This window comes from Micropterus dolomieu, linkage group LG03 (genome assembly GCF_021292245.1).
Source record: "Micropterus dolomieu isolate WLL.071019.BEF.003 ecotype Adirondacks linkage group LG03, ASM2129224v1, whole genome shotgun sequence".
Classification (NCBI taxonomy): Eukaryota; Metazoa; Chordata; class Actinopteri; order Centrarchiformes; family Centrarchidae; genus Micropterus; species Micropterus dolomieu.
The window spans coordinates 11,976,088-11,998,224 of record NC_060152.1 but is presented as its reverse complement, the minus strand read 5'-3'; the positions used below and the strand labels follow the sequence as shown (position 1 = coordinate 11,998,224).

General features: G+C 43.8%; 1 protein-coding gene across 1 annotated transcript; it reads left to right on the top strand.

Moving 5' to 3' along the window:
• Positions 1-403: 403 nt before the first annotated feature.
• megf8 (multiple EGF-like-domains 8) lies at positions 404-22,128 on the top strand. The gene is made up of 44 exons (XM_046044243.1): positions 404-815; positions 1,607-1,796; positions 1,904-2,067; positions 2,162-2,371; positions 2,459-2,639; positions 3,948-4,036; positions 4,368-4,581; positions 4,696-4,879; positions 6,446-6,591; positions 6,684-6,794; positions 6,882-7,033; positions 7,195-7,296; positions 7,449-7,596; positions 7,989-8,152; positions 8,538-8,741; positions 9,228-9,425; positions 9,604-9,864; positions 9,973-10,091; positions 10,195-10,326; positions 10,597-10,710; positions 10,902-10,985; positions 11,588-11,827; positions 11,962-12,146; positions 12,298-12,511; positions 12,688-12,928; positions 13,047-13,179; positions 13,408-13,658; positions 13,891-14,001; positions 14,096-14,214; positions 14,334-14,571; positions 14,672-14,843; positions 15,043-15,206; positions 15,354-15,489; positions 15,583-15,814; positions 15,903-16,029; positions 16,122-16,332; positions 16,634-16,848; positions 16,946-17,141; positions 17,284-17,452; positions 17,572-17,764; positions 17,862-18,032; positions 18,161-18,291; positions 18,651-18,771; positions 18,988-22,128. Exons 1-44 carry the CDS (start codon positions 792-794, stop codon positions 20,485-20,487), a joined length of 8,661 nt encoding a protein of 2,886 aa, XP_045900199.1. The 5' UTR covers positions 404-791; the 3' UTR covers positions 20,488-22,128.
• The last annotated feature ends 9 nt before the right edge of the window (positions 22,129-22,137 follow it).

Below are 22,137 nucleotides of genomic sequence, written 5' to 3'. Positions count from 1 at the left end.
TGTAAATATTATAAATAGTGCTGAGAAATAAGCATTGAATGGAAATACATGAAGTGGTGTTTATGTATATGATATAGTATATGGACATACTTTACTTTTCATTTTATAATGGAAAGAGTATTGCCCTGTAAATTGGATATTTGCATAGATAGAATTGCAGGAAATTCAGAGGATAGTTGTACAGTGCATAACGAAGGTATAAAAACGGCCTTTTGCAATATATTATTGTCTCTGAGTGGTTTAACACAAAGTTCCTTATAGGCTATATAAAACGTCTCTGTTTAACATCATCTCCAGATGTTTGACCGTTTTTTTCCCATCTCCACTGGATGGCAGTGGTGGGACATGCTATTTGCAGCGCTGTCTTTTGTGTTGGCAACCATCGGTCGCTGCTAGCCAGCCAGGAACACCAAAACAACGGGCATCAGTCTCACCATGGACTGCAGGGATCGGGTCGATGCGGACAAAATGTTTCGTTGTTAGCGGGCAGCATTTCTTACTAGTGTAATGGCCCGGTTTTAGATACATATATCTCACAGTGATGAATTATTCCCAAGAATGACTTATCCTGGTAGATTTTTCATCCAATGACGATTGCGCATCTGGATTTGGCTTAACGTTAGCCGTAGCTAACAAGCTAGCAGACCACTGTCTTGTAGACCCAGTCAGTTGTCCTCTGCGGTGGTTCAGAAGCTACAAGCTAATTTAGCTGTCAGTTTTGTGCACTCACAAACGACAAGTTAGCTGATGTGGTAGCTAGCGTTAAAGGGTCACCGAAAATGTGAATTACCATGGGACCAAAGAGACGGGAACTGGTGAGTACCATTATGCAAATATACAAACCAACGTTAGCCAGCTAACGGCCCATGGCTGTAAACGTTATTCGGCTAGGTAGCTTAGCAAGCTTTTCCGTTAGCTTTGTTGTGATAGTCTGTTGAGAGCACCTTGTTGCTGATACTACTTACTTTATCCTTTTAGCTAGTTGGATGTGAGAATGATGTAAGCAATTAATAAACGCTATGTTGGTGTAAAGTATAGCAGTGTTTGCATATAACACTACATGTGTAAAAGACCGTAGTGTGACGTTAACGTTACTGTTATGTTTGTGAGATTGGTGCTCTGTGAACGTTAGTGAGCTAACGTTACTGTAACGTTAATTTACATACGGCTAACAGATGTTAGCTCAGTAATCAGTATTTTTCCAGAGGTGTCCTCTGAGAAGTGAATTTTGTAATTTAGCCACTTTTATGTGAGTTTGCTTCTGCAGTGTGAATGACATTGCACTTTGCAGAAGGTTTATCCATACTTAAATTAAAATCTTGCCCTGAGATCAGTCTGAAAGAGAATTATGTAAACAGGCAGGGGACTGCTAAGGCCACACGAAATAGTGTTAGTAGACTCTGGATTTACATAGAAATAATCCTCTATATCCTGCTGACATAGTTTATTTTTGTTGTGTGGTAGATTAAGTGCTTGACCCAACTGAAATTTAGGATGTTGGTCCGCATTTGCTGCATGATGCTGCTGCATATTTGTGGTGGTAAAGTGTTGTATTAGGACCAACACCAAATTATTCTCTTTAACCTTTTTTCTTCCCATCATTCAGGTGGTGCCAGTGATGGCCTCCCCCCTCCCTGTCTCCTTCATCCTGGTGGTTCTGCTGTTGGCTGAGTTGCCTGTGTGCCAGGCAGGGGACTGCAAGGGCCACAGGCACGTGTTGAGGGGACCACCAGGCTATGTCACAGATGGTCCAGGAAACTATTCTGTCAATGGGAACTGCGAGTGGCTTATCAAAGGTATAATGTGCTAAGATCTTGTGTACAGGAAATTGGAGATGAAACAAGTAATTTGCAGACTGTCAGTTACTCTCACTGATATTTCCCACCTTTTGTACATCTTCCAGCTCCCAACAGCAGTCACCGCATTGTCTTAAATTTCACCTTTATGGACACTGAGTGTACATATGACTACCTGTTTGTCTATGATGGAGACTCCTACCAGAGCCCTCTCCTAGCCAGTCTGAGTGGCAACACACTGCCTCAACCTATTGAAGCCAAGTCTGGCAAGGTAACCAATTCACACCTAAAAAAAGAAATCCTAAAGCATTCTATGGCAACGTTAACGTTAACTTTGTGTCTGTTATTTAATTTCCTTGCTCCAGATGCTGCTTCATCTCTTCAGTGATGCTAATTACAACCTCCTTGGCTTCAATGCAACCTACACCTTCTCTTTGTGCCCTGGAGCCTGTGGCGGTCACGGACGCTGTGATTCCTCTACATTGAAGTGCCACTGCCATCAGGGTTGGGGAGGAGCAGCTTGTACGACCCCTCTGTGCTCCCAGGCGTGTTCTGTGAATGGCCAGTGTGACAAGGTAAGAGTAGGAAATACAAACACACGCACACACACACACACACAGATTCCTGCCTTTAACAGAGAAATTCTCCATGTTTTGTCTCAGAAAGGAGAGCGCTGTGTGTGTAACCCAGGCTTCCTGGGTCACAGCTGCCAGCTTGGTTTCCATAACGACAGTGGTGCAGGGCAGTGGTGGCGTGTGAGTGAGGAAAACCCCTACACGCCTCCCAGGACGGGTTCTGCTGGCGTGTACCTGTCCTCCACTGGAGCCTTGTACTTGTTTGGCGGTGAGAGTGACACTTAATTTCCACAGATGTTGTTTTAAGATTTGTGAACACCCCCTCTCAACACATTTGCAGCAACTTAATGGTCCTTCATTCTCCAGCAGATTTGTTAAACTCTAACTTGTACTTGCACACTATTTAGAACTACAAAGAACTTATATTTTAAGGGTTCGATTTGAAACAACTACAATATTAATTATACATTTTTTTTACTTTTACTCTACTATATCTGATAGTGTTTTTGATGATTAATGACATCAGTGGGTTTGATGTCACCAAAATCGATCGGACACCCCTCACCAAGACACCATTCTTCCATTTAGGGGGTCAGATTAGGGGTGTGAGGAAACACTGAGACATTGCACAAGATTGGTGGCCATGACTATATGACAAGAATATTGTTTAATATGGCTACTATTTAGAAAAAATTTTTGTTGATGAAATATTTGATTGGGGGGTCTGGGTGTCCTCCCCCAGAAGATTTTGAGCATTAAACACTTAATTTCCTGCATTCTGGAGACATTTTCTGCTCCAATTTATGGTGGTCTTTATTAAGGGAAGCACAAAATTGGCAGGTGACAATTCACAATATAAAAATATAATAGAATGCAGTAATCAGTAGCTTATTATTTTTTAGCTTAAGTTACTTTTTTTGGATAACGCAGAGTTTTCTTCTATATTTACATTGCATTGCAGGCTTATTGTGCAAATAAACCTTTTTCATAGCATTTTTATTTGTTTTTTTCAGAACATTTTTAACAAATGCTTTCAAAAAGTGGTGGCTACATGTCCCCAGTGTCCCCAGTGTAAATGACCCTCCCTCCCTGCTCCCTCACTACAGGTTGAGCTACTCCATGCTTTCCTCTCCACCTCCACTCTCTTCCTGCTCTCTCGCATTTAGCCCTGTCACTTTGTCACTCTGCTCTGCTAACACAGCCTCCTTCTCTGCCTGGCATTGGCCATGGCTCGCCTTTACTCCTTCAAGTATTTGGCTGCAGACGTCTGAAGAATGTTTTTTTTTTTTTTTTTTTTTTGGCCCGCAATGCAAAAAACAAAGGGCAGATGGTGGGGGGCCAGTAAGAGATGTGATTGGGCCAGCCCAATGTCTGTATAGAAAATTACCCAATGGGCCGCTGTCCATGCTTTATGGGCCAATCGTTGTCCCATTTTTTAAAAACAGTTAGGCCTATATAAATAAATAATTTATGTTCCATCAGCCCCAAAGGTGCGTCAGCCCACCGGGCATTTGCCCGGTATGCCAGATTACCACTCCAGCCCTGGTTGATGTGATTTTTACTTCCTTTCCCCTAGGGTTTGACCTGAACAGAGCTCTTGGTGACTTGATCAAATATAACTTCTCATCTAACCAATGGGAAAGCAGGTCTTATGGTCACTCTCCTGTAAGTGGTTTGTGGATGTACACACACACACACACACACACACACACACACACACAGTTTTTGCTTCTTCCTGGTCTTGCATCTCATATACTGTGTCTTTTGTCTCTGTTTATGTACGCAAGTTGGTCAATATCAGCCTTGTGCTGTAACCTGATTCTTCAAATGCCATGTAAACAAGTAATTAGGTTATTGCTGTTGATAGAAATATATGTTCTGTTAAAACTTGATTTCCCCCAAACCTGTTTTTTGTGTACATGTTGCTCACATTTATTAATTTACCTTTCATTTTCATTCACTTCTTTTCTGCACTGGTTGGCTCTTATGTTGTCAGGTGGCTCGTCATTCCCACACAGCAGTAGAATGGATGGGTAATATGGTTATCTTTGGAGGAGAACTAGCCAGTGGCTCCCTGGCCAGTGATGTCTGGATGTATCGGCCACTCCACGATGACTGGCAACAGCTTGGCTTTTCAAATTCACAAAGTGCTCCTAAATTGGCCAATCACGCTGCAGCTGTAGTAGACAATTATCTCTATGTATTTGGAGGTGGGTTTCACATTATACTGTCACCTTCCACTCTGTGTTTGGATTGTACGTTATCCATTGAGAAATATCATACTTAATCAGCATCTTTCCTTTTTCTCTCTGTTTATTTCCCAGGTCGCACTGAGGAGGATATGTTTTCATCTTCTCTGTATCGGTTTGGCCTGCATGGCTCTGGACGATGGGAGGCTGTTCAGCCTACCGGTGGGAAGCCCCCGGCCACCGCGGGCCACTCCATGGTGTTCCACAGCCCATCCAGGACACTGCTGGTCTACGGAGGCCACAGGCCTACCACTGCCAGGTACACACCCTCTCATGCATGAGCATAGTGGATACAGTAATACACACATAGCCAGTAGGCAAAACCAAGGGAAAATATGGACCTGGCATTCGTGTGTCAATGTTTTGTACACAACTCTCACTTGTCACGATAACTACTTTTGTTGGATGATATATTGTCCCAGAAATAATTGCGATAAACAGTATTATTGTAATTTTAAACCCTTTTGCCACTTATTTAACAATAATACAATAGTATAATGCAAGTACACCCTTTAAGAGAGCTACAGTATTTTATTTTTTAAATTTCACATTGAAAGTGTCCAAAAAATTTTTTTAAATATCCTAAATAAATAAAACATAAATAAAATAAAACCACACCACACAACCAAAACAACCTGCACATCTGTGCAGCTTTAAATCCCTCTGGAAGCATTTCAGAAGTAGAGAGTTTTGCCTGTCCCGTGTTGTTGACTTGTTAATTTGTCCTTTTTGAGCCTCCACTACCAGGCAAATCTCTCTGCGTCCTCTGCACGGCATACCCAACAGGGAGCATTTTAGAAGCCGAGCACTTTGCCTGCCTGATTTTGCTGACTTGTTGAGATCCTGCAGCCGTGCTCTTTGTCGACTTTCTGGCTGGATAGTTATAGAGTCAGTTTTGGAGTGTATCTCTATTTGTGTGTATCTCTATTTGTTTGGGGACTGCAGGTATGATATTTCAGATTCTTTACACAGTGAATTCTAAACTATTTGCCCCATTAGATTAGATAAAATGGGATTGCTGTAGGAAAACTTGTACTCCAGTAAAAGATAAAGATAATAAAAGCAGATGTAGAAATTATTTAAAATAATAAAACAAGTGGTTACCCAAATAACATTTTGAGAATAATTCCAACAAGTAAATAAAGTATACAGCATCTTCTATAGCAGAGGTCACTAATAGGCGGACCGCGGTCCGGATCCGGACCCAGACGCTGTCCTCTCCGGACCGCTGACCTACAGAATCTATTATTGAGACTTACTACCTTGTGACGGAGCATTTCTATTTTCTATTTCCCACGGGCAGAACCAGAATATCTCATATATCTCCAATCCTAGCTGGCAGGACAAGTTAGATCTCCCGTTTCTCACTGATTCTCATTCAAGAGAAAGTAGGAAAGTGGTAGCTCTGTAAGAGGGAATGAAAGAGAAGAGGAGGCATTACAGCTGCTCATTTGCTAAGATGTGTGAAGTGTTTATTATAAAATTGGTTAAGACTACACTTTATCACTTCAAGCTACACTTTTTATTTAATTTTTTCTAAAAATTACACACTTTATTTTAGTTTACTTAAATTTAGAATTTATTATTAGAGTAGTTATTATTTATTATCCCTCCAGTTTGATGTGAAAACTTAATATTGTTGAAATTTTGTCAGTTGTTGACTAAAAACTAATATGTTTATACAACTGTACTTTCTGGCCCTGAATGAAAACGCAGGTTAGTCGTTTGCTTTGGGAAATTTTCTCTAACTGGACCTCTTTGAATTCTAATTGAATACCCCTGTTCTATAGATATGTCAACTGCACTTGCTGTATATTTTCACAAGGTTCAGTGTGAGGGTGAACAGCACCGACGTATTCCACGTGGACAGGCGGTTTTGGACATCGTTCCGTTCCCGTTTCCCAGCAACAGGCCCCAGAGAGAGAGCTTTCCACTCAGCCACTGTCATTGGAAACTACATGGTGGTCTACGGTGAGCATCCAGAAAATTAGCAGACGTAATCTATTTTAATCGGTTCTGTCCGGCATGTATTTATCTATTTTCTTCCTGCCTTTCCCTCCCAGGGGGGAACGTCCATATTCACTACCAGGAGGAGAAGTGCTATGACGAGGAGATCTTCTTTTACCATCTGGGCTGTCACCAATGGGTGTCTGCGGGAGAGAGATGGTCACTCAGTGAGTTCCTTTATACTGTGTCGTCTGTCACACACTCTTGATTGTTCTGCACATTCAGTGCCTACAAAAGTTTCATCTTTATCATAGATGGGGATGCTGTGAGGGGGCGATACTCACATGTTGCTGCTGTGATGGAGGGACGAGTGCTGCTGGTTGCCGGGGGTTACAGCGGTGTTGCCCGTGGAGACCTGGTGGCTTACAAAGTTCCACTGTTCGTCAGTAGTGATGAAGGTGACAGGGTGAGTGTCAGAAGACAAGGGAACAGAAAGTCATGTCTCTTTGGGAAGACTGTAAAAAGACTGATGGGAGAAAGGATGAGAAAGTTATGTTGAACAAGACTAATTATGGATAACTAAATTGTTAAAACCAGTGTGTTTGTGTGTGTGCATTGCTTTACCAGGACGCTGTTTGTGCTGAGGCGCTAGATGAAAGTATGTGCCTTAAGAACCCGGAGTGCAGCTGGTGTGAAGGCCGCTGTCGAGAGTACCAGCCCACTAATCCGGTAACACTTCCCCCTGCACAGCCTTGTGGTTGTTATATCCATTTCCACGTTGGGAGACACCCAAAATATTTGTTTCCCTTTGATGTGCCTGTATGTATATATATCTGTCAGGATTAACGTTGCAGTTTATAGTCCCTGTTTTGTGTTCACAGTGTGGCAGTACTGGTTGCCTGGGCCTGGCTCGCTTCCTGTCTGATTGCCAATCCTGTCTGGTGTTCAGTGGCACTCCAGCTTCTCTGGCCCGTGCCCCTGGGGAATTTGGCTGGTGTGTTCAGAATGAGTCCTGCCTACCAGTGTCAGGTGAGACCCAGGGAGGGAGGAAGGAGGGCAGAAGAGAAGGGCTAAGCCTCAGACTGGGGAAAAAAAAAAAAATAGATGTTGGGAGTTGACATGGGAGGGACTAGACTCATGTTGGGCGTGTTTCAGAGTTAGAGCACAGTGACTTGACTACACCCAGTTGAGAATGGACAGGCTACTCAGACCATGATTTGACTTGTCTGTCCAATCGCATACTTCCTTTGGTGCAGTGAGGTCATGTCATTTTTTCTCTTTTTTTGAACACACGTCACACAAAAGTCACAGAACAGACTTGTTTCAGTACAGTAGTACACTTTAGGAAACTGCTGTATTATGAGATATTAAGAGGTCAGATGTGTTCTTTGTGTGCTGACCTCTCCCTCTCGGTCTCACAGAGCGAAGTGCGTGCCGTGTGGACCAGATCTCAGGGGCGTACGGCTGGTGGGGGGAGCGTACCCTTTTCCTAACCTCCCTCCACTCCTGTCGCACCGAGAACTATGTCCCGGGACTGCACCTGCTCACCTTCCAGCACCCCCGCAACGACTCCCAGCCTGACAAGGTACGGAGTCCAAATCTCAAGTGCTAACTGTGCTAGTTGTGGTTGTAACTACTTCCCTCTCTGCTTATACTTATCCCTCCTTCCTGCCTCGAACATTACTTTGACGCTTTGACTCCACTGCAGTTCTCCAACTTTATGATTGTTTCTCTTTTTGTTCACTTCTACCTTGTTTTCTTGGCTTTTTAACCTCTTGACTCCGAAGCTCACTTCTCTCTTTTGATCTTTTTTGCTGTCTGTCTTGCATTTCGCTCATAGAGAAGATTCCTTTTTTCAAGTAGTTTGTCAAGCTTGTGGAGCAGTTTGTAGAGAATAGTGCTTCTGTTGATGTGTTTCCACTTCCACATCCATCCTCCACTACCCTCCATCCTCCTCACCCCTTCGCCAGGTTTCCATCCTCCGCAGCACCACCATCATCCTTAGCCCCACCACAGAAATGGACGTAGCCCTGCAGTTCAGGGGCTTCATCCACCCGTTGTGGGGGGGGCCTCCGCCTGCGCCCGCTCCCACTGAGACCGTCTCCATGTGGGCTCGCATCCAGAGGCTCCACTTTGAGGCTCGAATGGCATCAGGGCCCAACTCCAGCCAACTGGTGAGGGAACGTGCATGTCAACACAAGCTGATGATTTTTAAATAAATTGCACATTTGAAATTGAAAAGTTTCCACAGATTCATTTATTTTTTTATTTTTTTATTTTTTATTTTTTTGTAATTTCCACTGGACATATTTTAGTTTGATTTTATTACCACTGGAATAACATTGTCACAATTGGAACGCAGTTATCCACAATCAGCACAGGACAAATACCTCCCTGTATATCTGCTGTAGTATGGATTGGATCTACCTTAATTGACAGCCAGACTGTATGTCTCTTGACAGTTTCGATGCTTAAGTGTTCCCCAAAAATTAAACACGCACAATAGTGAATTGAAATGTGGAGAAATAGTGTAATAGATTGTACATTTATTTTAATTCAAATTTTAATTCACAGCCTTGTAATAAATATTACATTATTCTTATTAATAGAATTTCCAATAATATAATTTCTTTTCCTGTAATTCTCTATGCATCGAGCAGGAGGTGGTGGGTCGCTGGGCAGCCCAGCAGGAGAAGGAGTTGAAGCTGCTGGCTCGCACAGATGGGAGTAAACTGTTCTCCAACCTGACCAGGGGCAACCATTACCTTGTTCAGGCTGAGGGCTACCTTAACAACTCAGGCTCAGGACAGACCAGTGAGATGGCCCTGATATGGAACAGAACATTGCCTGGAGGAAGTGTGAGTACTGACACCTGTTCTACCTGTGCTTATCCACTAAAGCAAAGAGCTTTAACCTGCATTAAAAAAAATGTAAATTGTACATTTACATAAATGTACATTTCTGCTCAATGAGATTCCTTCTCTAGAAACAAACTCATATCCTACCTCATATCCACATAATTTGCTCTCCTTCTAGGAGATCTCCTTCCTGTTCTTGGAGCCTTACCGCTCAGGTTTCTGCTCAGGGTACATGTCCTGTCTGGCCTGTCTGTCCGATCAGTCTTGTGGCTGGTGCCCGTCTTTGTCCCGCTGCCTGCTGCGTGATAGTCCAGATCTCGAGCCCTGCCCTGAGGGAGAGAAGGAGGAAGGCAAGATAGAAGGTCAGCGCCATCTGCTGTTGGCACCCCAGCACTGTACCCTGTGTGAGGAGTACAGAGACTGCTCCGCTTGTACTCAGGTAAATCACGGATAACACTTAAAAAAGTTTTAACATAGAATGTCACTTTGCTAAATAACTTAAGTTGCAGCAGTTGTATTTCTGAGCCATACTAACTTTGGCCTGCAGGACCCTTATTGCGAATGGCAGATAAACTCCAGCAAGAAAGGCGACTACCAGTGCAGTCGACGGGGAAGACTAGATGGCTCCATACGTGACCCAAGAGGGTGTCCTAAAGTCTGCAACCAGTGAGTTGAAAAGCTATATTTTTAACACAGGTAATTACAAGTAAGAACCTACAGCTCAACCTTTTTGTCCTACCCTCTCTGGTCATCTTTTTGTCTTGCAAAGGAGAAAGACGTGTGGTGAGTGCCTCTCTAACTCCAGCCAGTGTGCATGGTGTGAGTCAGCCCAGGCCTGCTTCTATTTTGCCGCCTACCTCACAAAGTACCCCTATGGAGAGTGCAGGGACTGGTACGACAGGTAAAATGAGGCTTTTTTGTGTTTTATTTTTAGTTGATACACATAATACACAGAATAAGTATTTGCACATACAAGTTACCTGCTTTCCTGTTAGTTTTGATGATTCAAACTTGAACACATAAACTCACATTACTTGAACAGAAAGAAGATAAAGAATGTAAAAATAAATAAAGTTTTGTGTGTGCATTTATGAATTTTTTTTTGTTAGTCAGTAAGTTGAAATGAACCTTATATCAATAATCTAATATTCCTTATTCTCATTCTCCTCAGTGTTCATTCGGTTCCACAGTGTAAGCAGTGTTCAGCTTTGAATGTGTGCACAGATTGTCTGCGGACATTCCAGTGTGGCTGGTGTGGTGACTACAACAATCCCACAATTGGAAAGTAAGTATGGCAAACACTTAACAACGCTGTGATAAGCACACTGTACAGAGAAAAAAACATATAGAGCCAACACTCCTGATTTGAATGACTAATTTATAAATCCCTTTTTATTATCAAGTTGCTGATATGTTAATAGTCATTGTTTTTATTGTGATTTTCTTGTATTTATTTCATGTTTTCCACCTTTTCAGATGTTTGAGGGGAGACTGGGCAGGAATAGATGACCCTTCGGTGTATAACTGCAGTGTGGCTGTGGCTGAAGCACGGGCTGCAAAGTAAGATATCTCTTATTACATTTTTATGACCTGATGCAGTAAGCCGTCTTTAAGCATATGGCTTTTATTATAGGGGTATGTTTATAATTTAAATATTGTGGGAGGATGGTGGTCCAGTCTTTGGAAGGGGAAGGGGTCCATAACTTGTTTGTTACTAATCAATTACTCCAAGTTAAATATGAAAAAATGCAATAAGTATTTAGTTTAAAGATAAGATAATTCTTTATTAATCCCACAGTGGGGATATTTGCAGTGTTACAGCAGCAAGAGGAATAGTGAAATAACAAGAAGCATCAATAATAAATCATAAGCAGTTAATTTTCCTGATTATTTTGATAAACATTTGCAAGATTCTTCAATACATAAAATCCACTGGTCACAGTCTATATTGAGAGACAATATAAAAATGTTATTAATTATATTAATTTGAAAAATAAATAATTCATGTGTATTAAAAACAGTGGGATTTTACTTTCTGCAACCTTCACATACCTTAGAATGCACTCCAGCTTTATGTTGCAAACCATAACAAAAGAGATGGATAGATAAATGGATAATAGTATACCTGTTCATCTTCACGTCTCCTTGCCCTGCTTTTCCAGCCCTGAGCCCCAGACCTCAGCCCCACCTCGACCCCTGGAAATGGAGATGGAGCTGGAGCACTTGGATGACGAAGAGCAAGATGCGATCTGGTCGTACCCCACCTGCCCTGATGTAGAGGAATGCAGGCTGGGTCTCCACAACTGTCACCCCTTCGCCACCTGCATCAACACTCCCACCTCCTATGAGTGCCACTGTGAGAGGGGATACACAGGGGATGGCACACTGCACTGCAACCAGACGTAAGAGTCTTCACCTACAAATGTGTTCCTCTGTAGATTCATCCATCACTCTCTTAACCTAAAAATATTTTTCTCCTTTCCCATATAACCATCAGAATTGCTTTTGACCCCCACTTTTTCCCCCCCTCCCACAGTTGCTACAATGAGTGTCGTGAGGGCCAGTGTAGTGGCAGCCCCCGCTTTGAGTGTGAATGTTCCCTTGGTTGGACGTCCGACCCTGCCACTCTGGTTCTCAGTGGCGTTGAATGTGATGTGGACTGTGGCTGCAACTTCCATTCCACCTGTATTACTGCACCAGGAATATGTGACGAATGCCAAGGTGAGACCTTAATAGATGGCTCATTTCAATAGCGTATTCTCAGTCATGTTTTGTATTTAACTCCTATTAAACCAGGCAAATTTATCATACTCAAAATTCATAAAACTAAACTCAAATCTACTCTGCTGACATTCTTGTCCTTGTCTTTCAGATTGGACCACAGGGCCCCACTGTGAGCACTGCCGTCCAGGTAGCTTTGGTTCAGCCCTGGCTGGTGGTGGCGGCTGCGTGCCATGTGAGTGTAACGGCCATGGCGACCCTCTGCAAGGATACTGTCACAACCAGACAGGCCGGTGCTACTGCACCCACAACACTCAGGGACCACATTGTGAGTCCTGCCTGCCTGGTTACTATGGAGACCCCAGGTAAGGAGAGCTTCACCTTGAGTGCAATGCACAATTTTATTTATTCTGTGTCTGAATCAAAGAATGAGGATTATAATAAGATATGGATAAAGACGGAAAATATTTTGGGTGATTTTTATGTTTTCAGATCCTTTCATCGCAACTTGTTTATCCTGACAACTTTCTCTTTCCAATAGGAACAATGGCACATGCTACCGCCAATGCCAGGGCCGTTCTGTGCTGCTCTCCTCCACCTCCTCCTCTGCCATGCCCCTCTCCTCTTCTCTGGGATGGCGAAGTGGCACAGAGGGGAAAGGAGGACTTTCTCATTGCTTGTGGGTCCTGTCTGTGACTGAGAACCTGGCACCTTGTCTGCCCAGACAGCTGTGTCCCCCTGTAGCCCTCACTCTAAACCCAGACTCCCATACACATTGTAAAGTGAGTACAAATCTGACCTCACTATACACACGAGCAAATGAACATGTTACTTGTGCTGTAGCATCATATTTCTCTGTGCATAACTGCTTCCGTGCATTCCCTATGTTTTGTTTTGCAGAGCTCTTTTGTCTACGTGTTTGATGGCCTTCCTCGTTTCCTGGGCAATGGAGTTGTACATTCAGATCACAACCTGATTGGAGCATTTTGTGGCACCACAAGGACTCAGCCCATCACTGTGGAGGCCACCTCAGGTTTCCACCAACTATTCATTCAGATATAAACATTTTGCCTCCATTACAGGCGCACTGCAAAAGTTTAAATTATACTTGAGAGCTACCACACATCCCTCTAAACAGTACAAGTACCCAACAGATTATTTAACCTCAGGGAATTTGGGGACTTAATAGTGGGCATTTAAAGACAGAGTCAAAAGTCACAAGGTCACTTTCAATGTATTGTATTTTCTCTTTTACCACCAGGAGTGATCTCTGTCTACTTTGAGGCCAACGTCTCCTCAAACAAACCTCAAGGCTTCAACGCATCTTTCTGGGTGCGGCAGTGTCACCAGAGCTCTGATGAGGGTGAAGAGGGGTCACCCGTGTGTCCAGGCGGAGCACAGTGCCAAGGGGGACTCTGTCAGTGCCCTGAGGGATATGGTGGACCCCACTGCGACCGGCCCATGTGCCCTCAGGATTGTGGAATCGCTGAAGGAAGAGGAGCTTGTAATATAGTATGAGTTGTGACAATTTATATTAAGTTTACATTTGGTTTTATTTTCCAAGTTACCTTTGGGCACATGGAACACATGAATCGATGTTATGTCAAAAATCTACTTTTTAGTATTAGGGTACCATAGCACAACAGATTTTATTCTTATTTACTCTCTGTTAGTTGTGATGTGTTCATAAAAAGAGGAGAGAACAAATCCTAGATTTCTAACCAACATATCCTGTTCGTCTCAGACTCTGGGAGTGTGTGTGTGCTCAGACAGCTGGGCAGGCTCAGACTGCTCTGTTCCTCGGGACTCCAACAGCCTGGTCTGGGAAACACTGCTGGACACACAACTGACATTGGTAGGGGCAATAACATAATATAATATTTCAATATGCAGAATTCATGAATTCAACACCGCACAAGCACACATTCATATTCACTGTTGTTCTATAGAACCAGGCCCACAGGTTCCTCCACAGGATGGGCCACACTCTGGTGTCTGGACCACAGGGCAACCTCTGGATGTATGGAGGGCTCTCTCTGTCAGAGGGTATTCTGGGAAATGTCTACAGGTAGGGGCAACTTGAGACTTTTCAGAGTAGTATTAATGTCCACTTTTTGAGGCGTATGTTAATAGCCCATGTATTGTCTATATGTGCATAATAACATATTTTGGCACTGTTCCGTTTAGATATTCTGTGTCAGAGCGCCGTTGGACCCAAATGTTGACCAGCTCTGTGGAAGAAGGCTCGACTCCTAGCCCTCGTTATCACCACGCCTCTGCACTGCTGACCAGTTATGATTCTGGCTTTGGAGGCCATGGAGCCAGTCACAGCTTCATGTTGGTGGTGGGCGGTGTCACTCAAAACGGTGTTGCCATGGATACCTGGAGTCTCAATCTCAGCAGTTTAGTCTGGAGGGAACACAAGGTTAGGATTAGATTTATCATTGAAATACAAAATATCTGGATATATAATATCTATCTAAAGTTTATTTACAACAAATTAAAATTTCTTCCTCCTCTGACAGAACCCAGTGCTTCCCCCAGTGGCAGGCCACACTATAACAGCACGCCGAGATTCCTCTGTGCTGTTGATTGGAGGTTACTCTTCCGAGAACGGCTTCAACCACCATCTGCTGGAGTTCAGCCCTCATTCTGGAAATTGGACCATTGCCCCTCACACTGGCACACCACCTACAGGTTTCTGAGGCCTTTTGTATTTTAACTGTGGTAACATTTCCTTGGTTAATAAACTATTGGCTTATGCACCACTTCAACAAGCACAATTAATTTATTTGCCATACCACACATTTAGAAAGTGTGTTTAAAAAAATAGACAACACAAAGGCTGATGCAGCAAACATTTTTTCCTCTTCTGTTCTGCCTGTTCTTCAATCAGGTTTATATGGCCACTCAGCAGTCTACCATGAGCAGACTGATGCCATCTATGTCTTTGGAGGCTACCGCTTCCATGTAGAGACTGTGGAGCCCTCAGGCGAGCTCTACAGTCTGTACTACCCCAACCTCACCTGGTCTCTGCTGGTCCCCTCACAGGGTAATAAGGTAAGAGGCCGAACTCATCTAGTCTCTATCCCCATCTTACAGGCCAGTACATTAGACAAGCCATGCATTTCTCCTATCCTATTATCCTATCAGTCCATTACATTCAGATAACATCTATTCTTGCTGTATCATCTCTTTGCTACGCAGCCCCTGTCCCGTTTCTTCCACGCTGCAGCCTTGATCAAAGACACCATGGTCATTGTCGGGGGAAGGACGGAAGTAGAAGACTACAGTAACTCAGTGTCTCTGTACCAAGTCAACTGTAACACCTGGATACAACCAGGTGACTGTCTTAATGTCTTTCTGCTGATTTAGTTGTGTTCGAATCATAACTTACCAAACCATAACCTAACCGCTTTCCATTTCTTTCCTTCAGTCTCGGCTGTAGGAGATCCAGTAAATTGTTCAGTGTCTCTTGCCATGACAAGCTGGGCTGGCCGTGTCTTCCTGTCAGGAGGCTTCAATGGTGTCACGCTGGGCAGACTGCTAACCCTTTCTTTGCCCTCTGACCCCTGTGCCCTGCTGCCTACACCAGAGGCCTGCAACACCACTACAGGCAGCTGCGTCTGGTGTAGGGGAATCTGTGCTTCTTCTGATACTGCTGAGAGGTAACAATCGTCTGAAGGTAACTCTAAATAAATGAGCTCAAAGTTACGTGCATCTACTAAATAAAATGCATCCCTCCCTCTCCATCAGAATGGGCTGCTTCACTGGCCAGTCTCCTTGTTCACCAACCCCTCGCCAGCCAGACCAATGCCGTAGATTGAAGACCTGCAGTGAATGCCTCGCACGACACCCTAAAACATTCTCCAGTCCATCACAGGTAACATACGACCCCCCTAGTGTAAGTCACTTGCTCAAAGAGAGAATGCTCCTGTCTGTCAACTAAAATCTGTTCTTTACTTAATTTCCCAGCCTGCTCTACAGTGTAAGTGGTGCACAAACTGTCCAGAGGGCGCGTGTATCAGCAGCTCTGTTAGCTGTACATCTGAACATGACTGTCGGATCAACCAGAGAGAAATCTTCCTGTCCAGCAACTGCACTGAGACCAGCTGTGAGGCATCCGACTGCCCCAAGTGTACTGCTTCTGGAAAATGCATGTGGACTCGCCAATTCAAACGCACAGGTCCGGGCAATAGTGTTGAAGAGCTGATGATCTCTTGAGCTCTTTTTATTAATAACTGAAAATAGATAAGATGTCCACGTACAAACTTTAATTCAATGATGACAATAACCACACCTTGTACATAAGGAATGTATAGAACTACATATGTATGGGTTGTTATTTTGGAGATTGTTGTGCAGCTCAAATGAAACAGCCCTTTAGATTTCCCCTGAGTTACCATTATCTAGATTTAGGCCATTTTTGTTCCACTAAATGTTTTCCACTTAATAAAAAAAGGTTGACTGAGTTGTGATTTCTGCAGGAGAGACGAGGCGCATCCTGAGTGTGAACCCTACCTATGACTGGACGTGTTTCAGCTACGCCCTGCTCAACGTCTCGCCCATGCAGGTGGAGTCTTCTCCCCCTCTGCCGTGCCCTCCGCCCTGCCACAGTCTCCATAACTGCAGCCTCTGTCTGGGCTCCAGAGGCTCTGATGGGGGCTGGCAGCACTGTGTGTGGAGCATGGCTCTGCAGCAGGTAAGATGACCCTGAATTTACAGATTTTAAGTATTTTGTGTCAATTATTTATGAAAAGCATGTCCAGATATAGTTAACCTCTCTCCCTTCCTCCTAGTGCATGAGCCCGTCTTTTGTGCCCCTGCGATGTGAGGCGGGTCAGTGTGGTCGCCTGCTCTCTGGTGGAGACTCTTGCTCTCCACAGTGCTCCCAGCTCACCCAGTGCTCCCAGTGCATTGCCAGGCCTCAGTGTGGTTGGTGTTCTACTCGGGGAGGCAATGGGGCTGGACGCTGCCTGCAAGGAGGACTTGATGGTGAGAAACATATTCAGTTGATGCACTCAATAAATTGAGCATTGGTGGGTGGAACATTTTTCACTTGAACATTTTAGGTGAATCTAAATGTATGCTTTCTCATCCCTGATTCACTCACCTTCCTCCATTCCTGTCTCACTAGGTGTTAGTGAGGGCGTTTGCCCCCTGAGAAACAGCAGCTGGTCCTTCCTCCACTGTCCAGAGGAGGATGAGTGTGCTAACGGTCATCACCACTGCAACAGCACCCAGGACTGCCACGACCTTACCCAGGGATACCACTGTACCTGCAAACACGGTTACATACTCAGCAGGTAAGATTTGAAGTCTACCTTTATGCCTCAGGGACTGAATACAAAAGGATAGTATTGCTTTTCATAGTAACTGGACAGCTTTACCCAAATCTCCTGTTCTTGTTTTTCACCTTTTATAGTGTTTCTGGTCAGTGTGAACCAGTGTGTGCACAAGGCTGTCTGAACGGCACCTGCATGTCCCCAGGGGTTTGCCAGTGTCACTTTGGATTTGTGGGGGATAATTGTTCCTCTCAGTGCAGCTGCAACAAACACAGCAACTGTGCTGGTGTTACCAAGCCAGATGTTTGTCTTGAGTGCCACAATAACACTATAGTAAGTGCTTGTAGTAAACCACATGCAAATACTGTAAACAAAGTTTTTTTTTTCCCCCATGCAAACTAGTCACGATTTCTACTTCCCCCATGTCCAGGGTAAGCACTGTGAGAAGTGTAAGCCTCTGTTTGTGGGCTCTGCCAAGGGGGGTGGCACTTGTCGTCCATGTCGGGAGTTCTGCAGGGGAAACAGTGCTGTGTGTTTATCCCGAGATGAACATAAGAAAGCCCTTGAAAACCCACACCTCTTCCCTCTGGACCTCAACAGCGTAAGTGTCTGCCGTCTTTGTGGCCTTTTCCTGATTACATGTAAAAACAAACACACTAGTAATGTGCTTTATCTTGAACACCATCTTTGTTTTTGCTCTCTACTCATCTGTCTTTGTCCCTTTATCAGATTCAGAACTGGGTGTCTGAGGGTCCCACGGAAGAGAATGCTGTGTGTGTGAATTGCCAGAACAACAGCAAGGGGGACAAGTGCGAGAGCTGCCTCAATGGCTACTTCCTGCTGCATGGGAAGTGTGACAAGTGAGTCAATGTTTGCTGTTTAGCAGTCAATTGACTCCTCTAAGCTGTGACCAACATTACAAAGCCTTTATATGTTGCATATAACAACATAAGGCTTTTAAATGTTTTAAAAAGGCTGATTATACTGGATGTTTTACCACAGCCACCATTATTGCTACACACAATGATGATTCTTCTTTTACCTTACCATGTCTAATTTAATGTTTTGATCAGTAAAAATACTTATTGAATCTCTATAATTAGTAAAACTCCGACTGAAAGTGTTTGGATTTTCTCCTTTATAGTCTTCTGATTTTCTTCTCTTTTAGTGTTTAGAATTTCTCATCTTTATTGTTTGGATTTCCTCCTCTTCATTGCAGGTGTCAGTGTAATGGCCATGCAGACACGTGTGAAGCCGATGGCACAGGTTGCCCCTGCCAAAACAACACAGAGACCTCCTCCTGTCTCACCAGCCCTCAGAAAGACTGCTATACGCAACAGGTATGCTCATGCTAGAGATGATTTCAAATATGTAAAAAGGGTTTCACTTTGTAAAATGTTACCATCATATCTTTCTACACTTGGCCTGTGTCACAATACATCCTTGGATTTTCATTTTCTACATTGATGAAAGCATTTTTTTGGGATTAAGAAAAAAGTTTGACTATGCTCTGTTCCTTTTTGCTCAAATTGTTTTTGTTTTGTACCTGTATTTAGTGTGCCAAGTGCAAAGACTCCTTCAATGGCACGCCGGTGAATGGGCGTCAGTGCTACCGTCAGTTCAACGTGGACGCAGAATGCTGCTTTGACCCCACGTCCCAGACCAACTGCTTCCATGATCCCGCCATTCGCAACCTGCCCAAGGGGCGCACTGTGTTTTTCGCTGCACAGCCAAAGTTCACCAATGTTGACATCCGGGTCACCATTGATGTTACGTTTGGTGAGGTGGAGGTGTATGTGTCGAACTCTCATGACACCTTCATTGTGGATGTGGACCAGTACACAGGGATTCACACCATCAAGATTGAGGAGGAATCGGTGACTCGTGGGACAACGACTGGTGTTGATAAGGATTCACCTCCGTCCCCTATAAAGGTGTTTGCCAACTCCTCGTCCAGTCTTGGGAGTTCCATGCACTCCAGTAACCCAATGCAGCTTCAAGCAAAACCCCCAGTGGCAGAGAGAGAAATCAGGGAGGAGCGGGCTGAAGGACTCATCAGCTACATCACTGTGTGGAAACCACAGACGGTGCTGATTGTCCGTGGTGTTCGAGATCGTGTAGTCATCACTTTCCCCCATGAGGTGCACTCCCTGAAATCCAGTCGCTTCTACATCGCTCTGAGAGGTGTGGGAACTGAAAGGAGACATGGAGAGTCCCAGGGCCTGCTGTTTCTGCGACAGGACCAAGCCCACATCGATCTTTTTGTCTTCTTCTCTGTTTTCTTCTCCTGCTTTTTCCTCTTCCTGTCTGTTTGCGTCCTCCTGTGGAAGGTGAAGCAGTTTCTGGACTTCCGTCGGGAGCAGCGTCGTCACATCCAGGAGATGACCAAGATGGCGTCGAGGCCCTTTGCTAAACTCACCATATACCTTGAGCCGGAGGAGCCTCAGCTCATCTACCTGCCTTCAGCTGGTGGAGGGGTGGGGGGCAGCACTGTATCGCTTGCTCATGCGCGCACAAGCAAGTTAGGTGGAGTGGTGGTGGGCCAGAGGGGCAGGGCAGGAGCTGTCTCCTACAAACATGACCCGGGCTCCGGACCCACAGCTCACCACCACCATCACATCACCCTGGGTGGAGGGGGCAACGGCGGCCAGCACCTGCCGCTGCACTACTTGAACACCCATCACTATGCCAGCACCACAGCTGGCACCCCGGCCTCACACCATCACCACCCATCCACGTACAGCGGCTACCAGCACTTTTGCCGCTCTGACCCCTTCCTCTCTCAGCTCATGGGCTTCTCCTATTCCACCTTTAAGGTGGGGCCCATCACCCTAGAGCCTACAGATGACGGCATGGCTGGGGTGGCAACTGTCCTCTTCCAGCTGCCTGGGGGCGTCTTGGCTCAAAATCGTGCATGCCTGGGCTCTGCTTTGGTTACGTTGCGTCAGAACCTACAAGAATACTGTGGCCATGGCAGCGGAGGGGGACACCCGGGGGCAGGAGCAGGGCGCAAGGGGCTTCTAGGGCATCAGCACCTGACCACTATGGCTATGTAGGAAAGCAAAGATATAAATTAAATAGTACAGGGATAAAAGAGCAGTGTTTGATATATAATAAATAAATTTTTGAAAGAAGCAGCCGCAAGACAAAGTCCAAAAGACAGAATTATGACAGTCCGTTAACTTGAGCATTTTGAACAGAATTGTATATACACTGTATAATGAATTATTAAGTGTCTTTTATTGTGTTATGTATGGCTATACTGTATTTCAGTGTTTCAGATGACCAAGCCAGCTGTCCCTAGAATGCACCAAAACTGCTATACGTATCAACAAAACAATGTTGCATCTTGTCTGTGATCACTAAAGAGGTATTAGTACATACAATAGTCAGTCCTGTACAACGACTGAAGCTGGACTGTAAAATCCTTCTGATTGACCAACAGAGGTGTTAAAAAATAAATCCACTCTCTTTGCAACCAACATGTGCTTTACACCCCAAAAAGTGACAATCAAAATTGCAATTAAGAACAAAAGACTTTTAAACTGGTTCAGCATAATGTGCAAGATTTTGATTGTCAGCTCAGCACAGGAAAAAAATAAAGTCAAAGTTGCTTGTTAGATGGTTTTTATATCATAGTCAATATGCGTGATATGTAATTGTAACTCAATATATGGCAGGCTTCTAAGCTATATATTTATGTTAAACAGACTCCTGAGTATGGTTTTACTCTGTTACATTGCTATTTGTTTTTCTGCTCATCTGCCTTCACTTCTTGCCTTGTCTGTGAGTCAGCTGGCTTACACTTAATAATTGTGTTGATGGAAATGTGTGGTGCAGGTCCTGGAGAACATAACAATAACATATTCAAAAAATTTTTTTGTAATAAATAGAAAAAGGATGAAGTTTTCCATATTAGTTCCTGACACTAAGATGATGTAAAACACATCAGAAATTGTCCGTAGAAATGAAGAAATCTTGTGTCCTTTTGAAAAATGTCATTACATTTTGTTGACATGAAATGTATGTTGGTGTTTGGCTAGTTTTGCTGGACTGTTTTTTGTCAGGCATCTTGCCTGCTAAGATGATTGTTTTAGCCAATCATAGCTGCAATTTGATAAAAAAAAAAAATTTGGATGTGGAAGAAAATGTTACTCGGTTGAAAATCCAATGATAATGGAAAGAGTTGCATTTGATTGTTCTCCTGGTGAGAGATTTTGAGAAGAGTGTACAGGATTTTTATTTTCAATGAGACTGAGTTACGTGTTCACTGGTTGGTGTTGATGTTGGTATATTTTGTTTTCTCTTTGTTTTCCTTTTTGCACTGCATGGAGGCAATGAGCCCCATTATTCATGTGAAACACTAAGACGGGATGTCCAGCCACAGAATGGTGCTACTGGCCTCTTATTAAATGATCAAATTCATGAGCGGTTTTGTCAAACTCACAGCATAGTTAAGCAAACTAAAACTCAAACGAATACTGTCACTGTTTATAGCAGCCCTCCACAAATAAGCATTATTAACAGGTTTTTTGTTATTGTATCATTGTGTGTGTTTTTTTTTTTAACATACTTTATTTTTGTACATAACTTTTGTTGTTTGTTTTTTTGTTTTCAAAGAAGGGAATAGTGTTGTACAAAGATTGCGTCAAGATTCTCTGTCCTGAGTCGGCTGAAATAAAGTCTGTGGAACATGATTGTGAGTG

Bases quoted from the DNA above. Each gene is read 5' to 3' on its own strand.
- megf8 (XM_046044243.1), top strand. From the start codon at position 792: ATGGGACCAAAGAGACGGGAACTG. The intron at 7,297-7,448 runs GTAACACTTCCC...TTGTGTTCACAG, and splicing joins AGTACCAGCCCACTAATCCG to TGTGGCAGTACTGGTTGCCT. The intron at 16,849-16,945 runs GTAAGATGACCC...CCTTCCTCCTAG, and splicing joins GGAGCATGGCTCTGCAGCAG to TGCATGAGCCCGTCTTTTGT.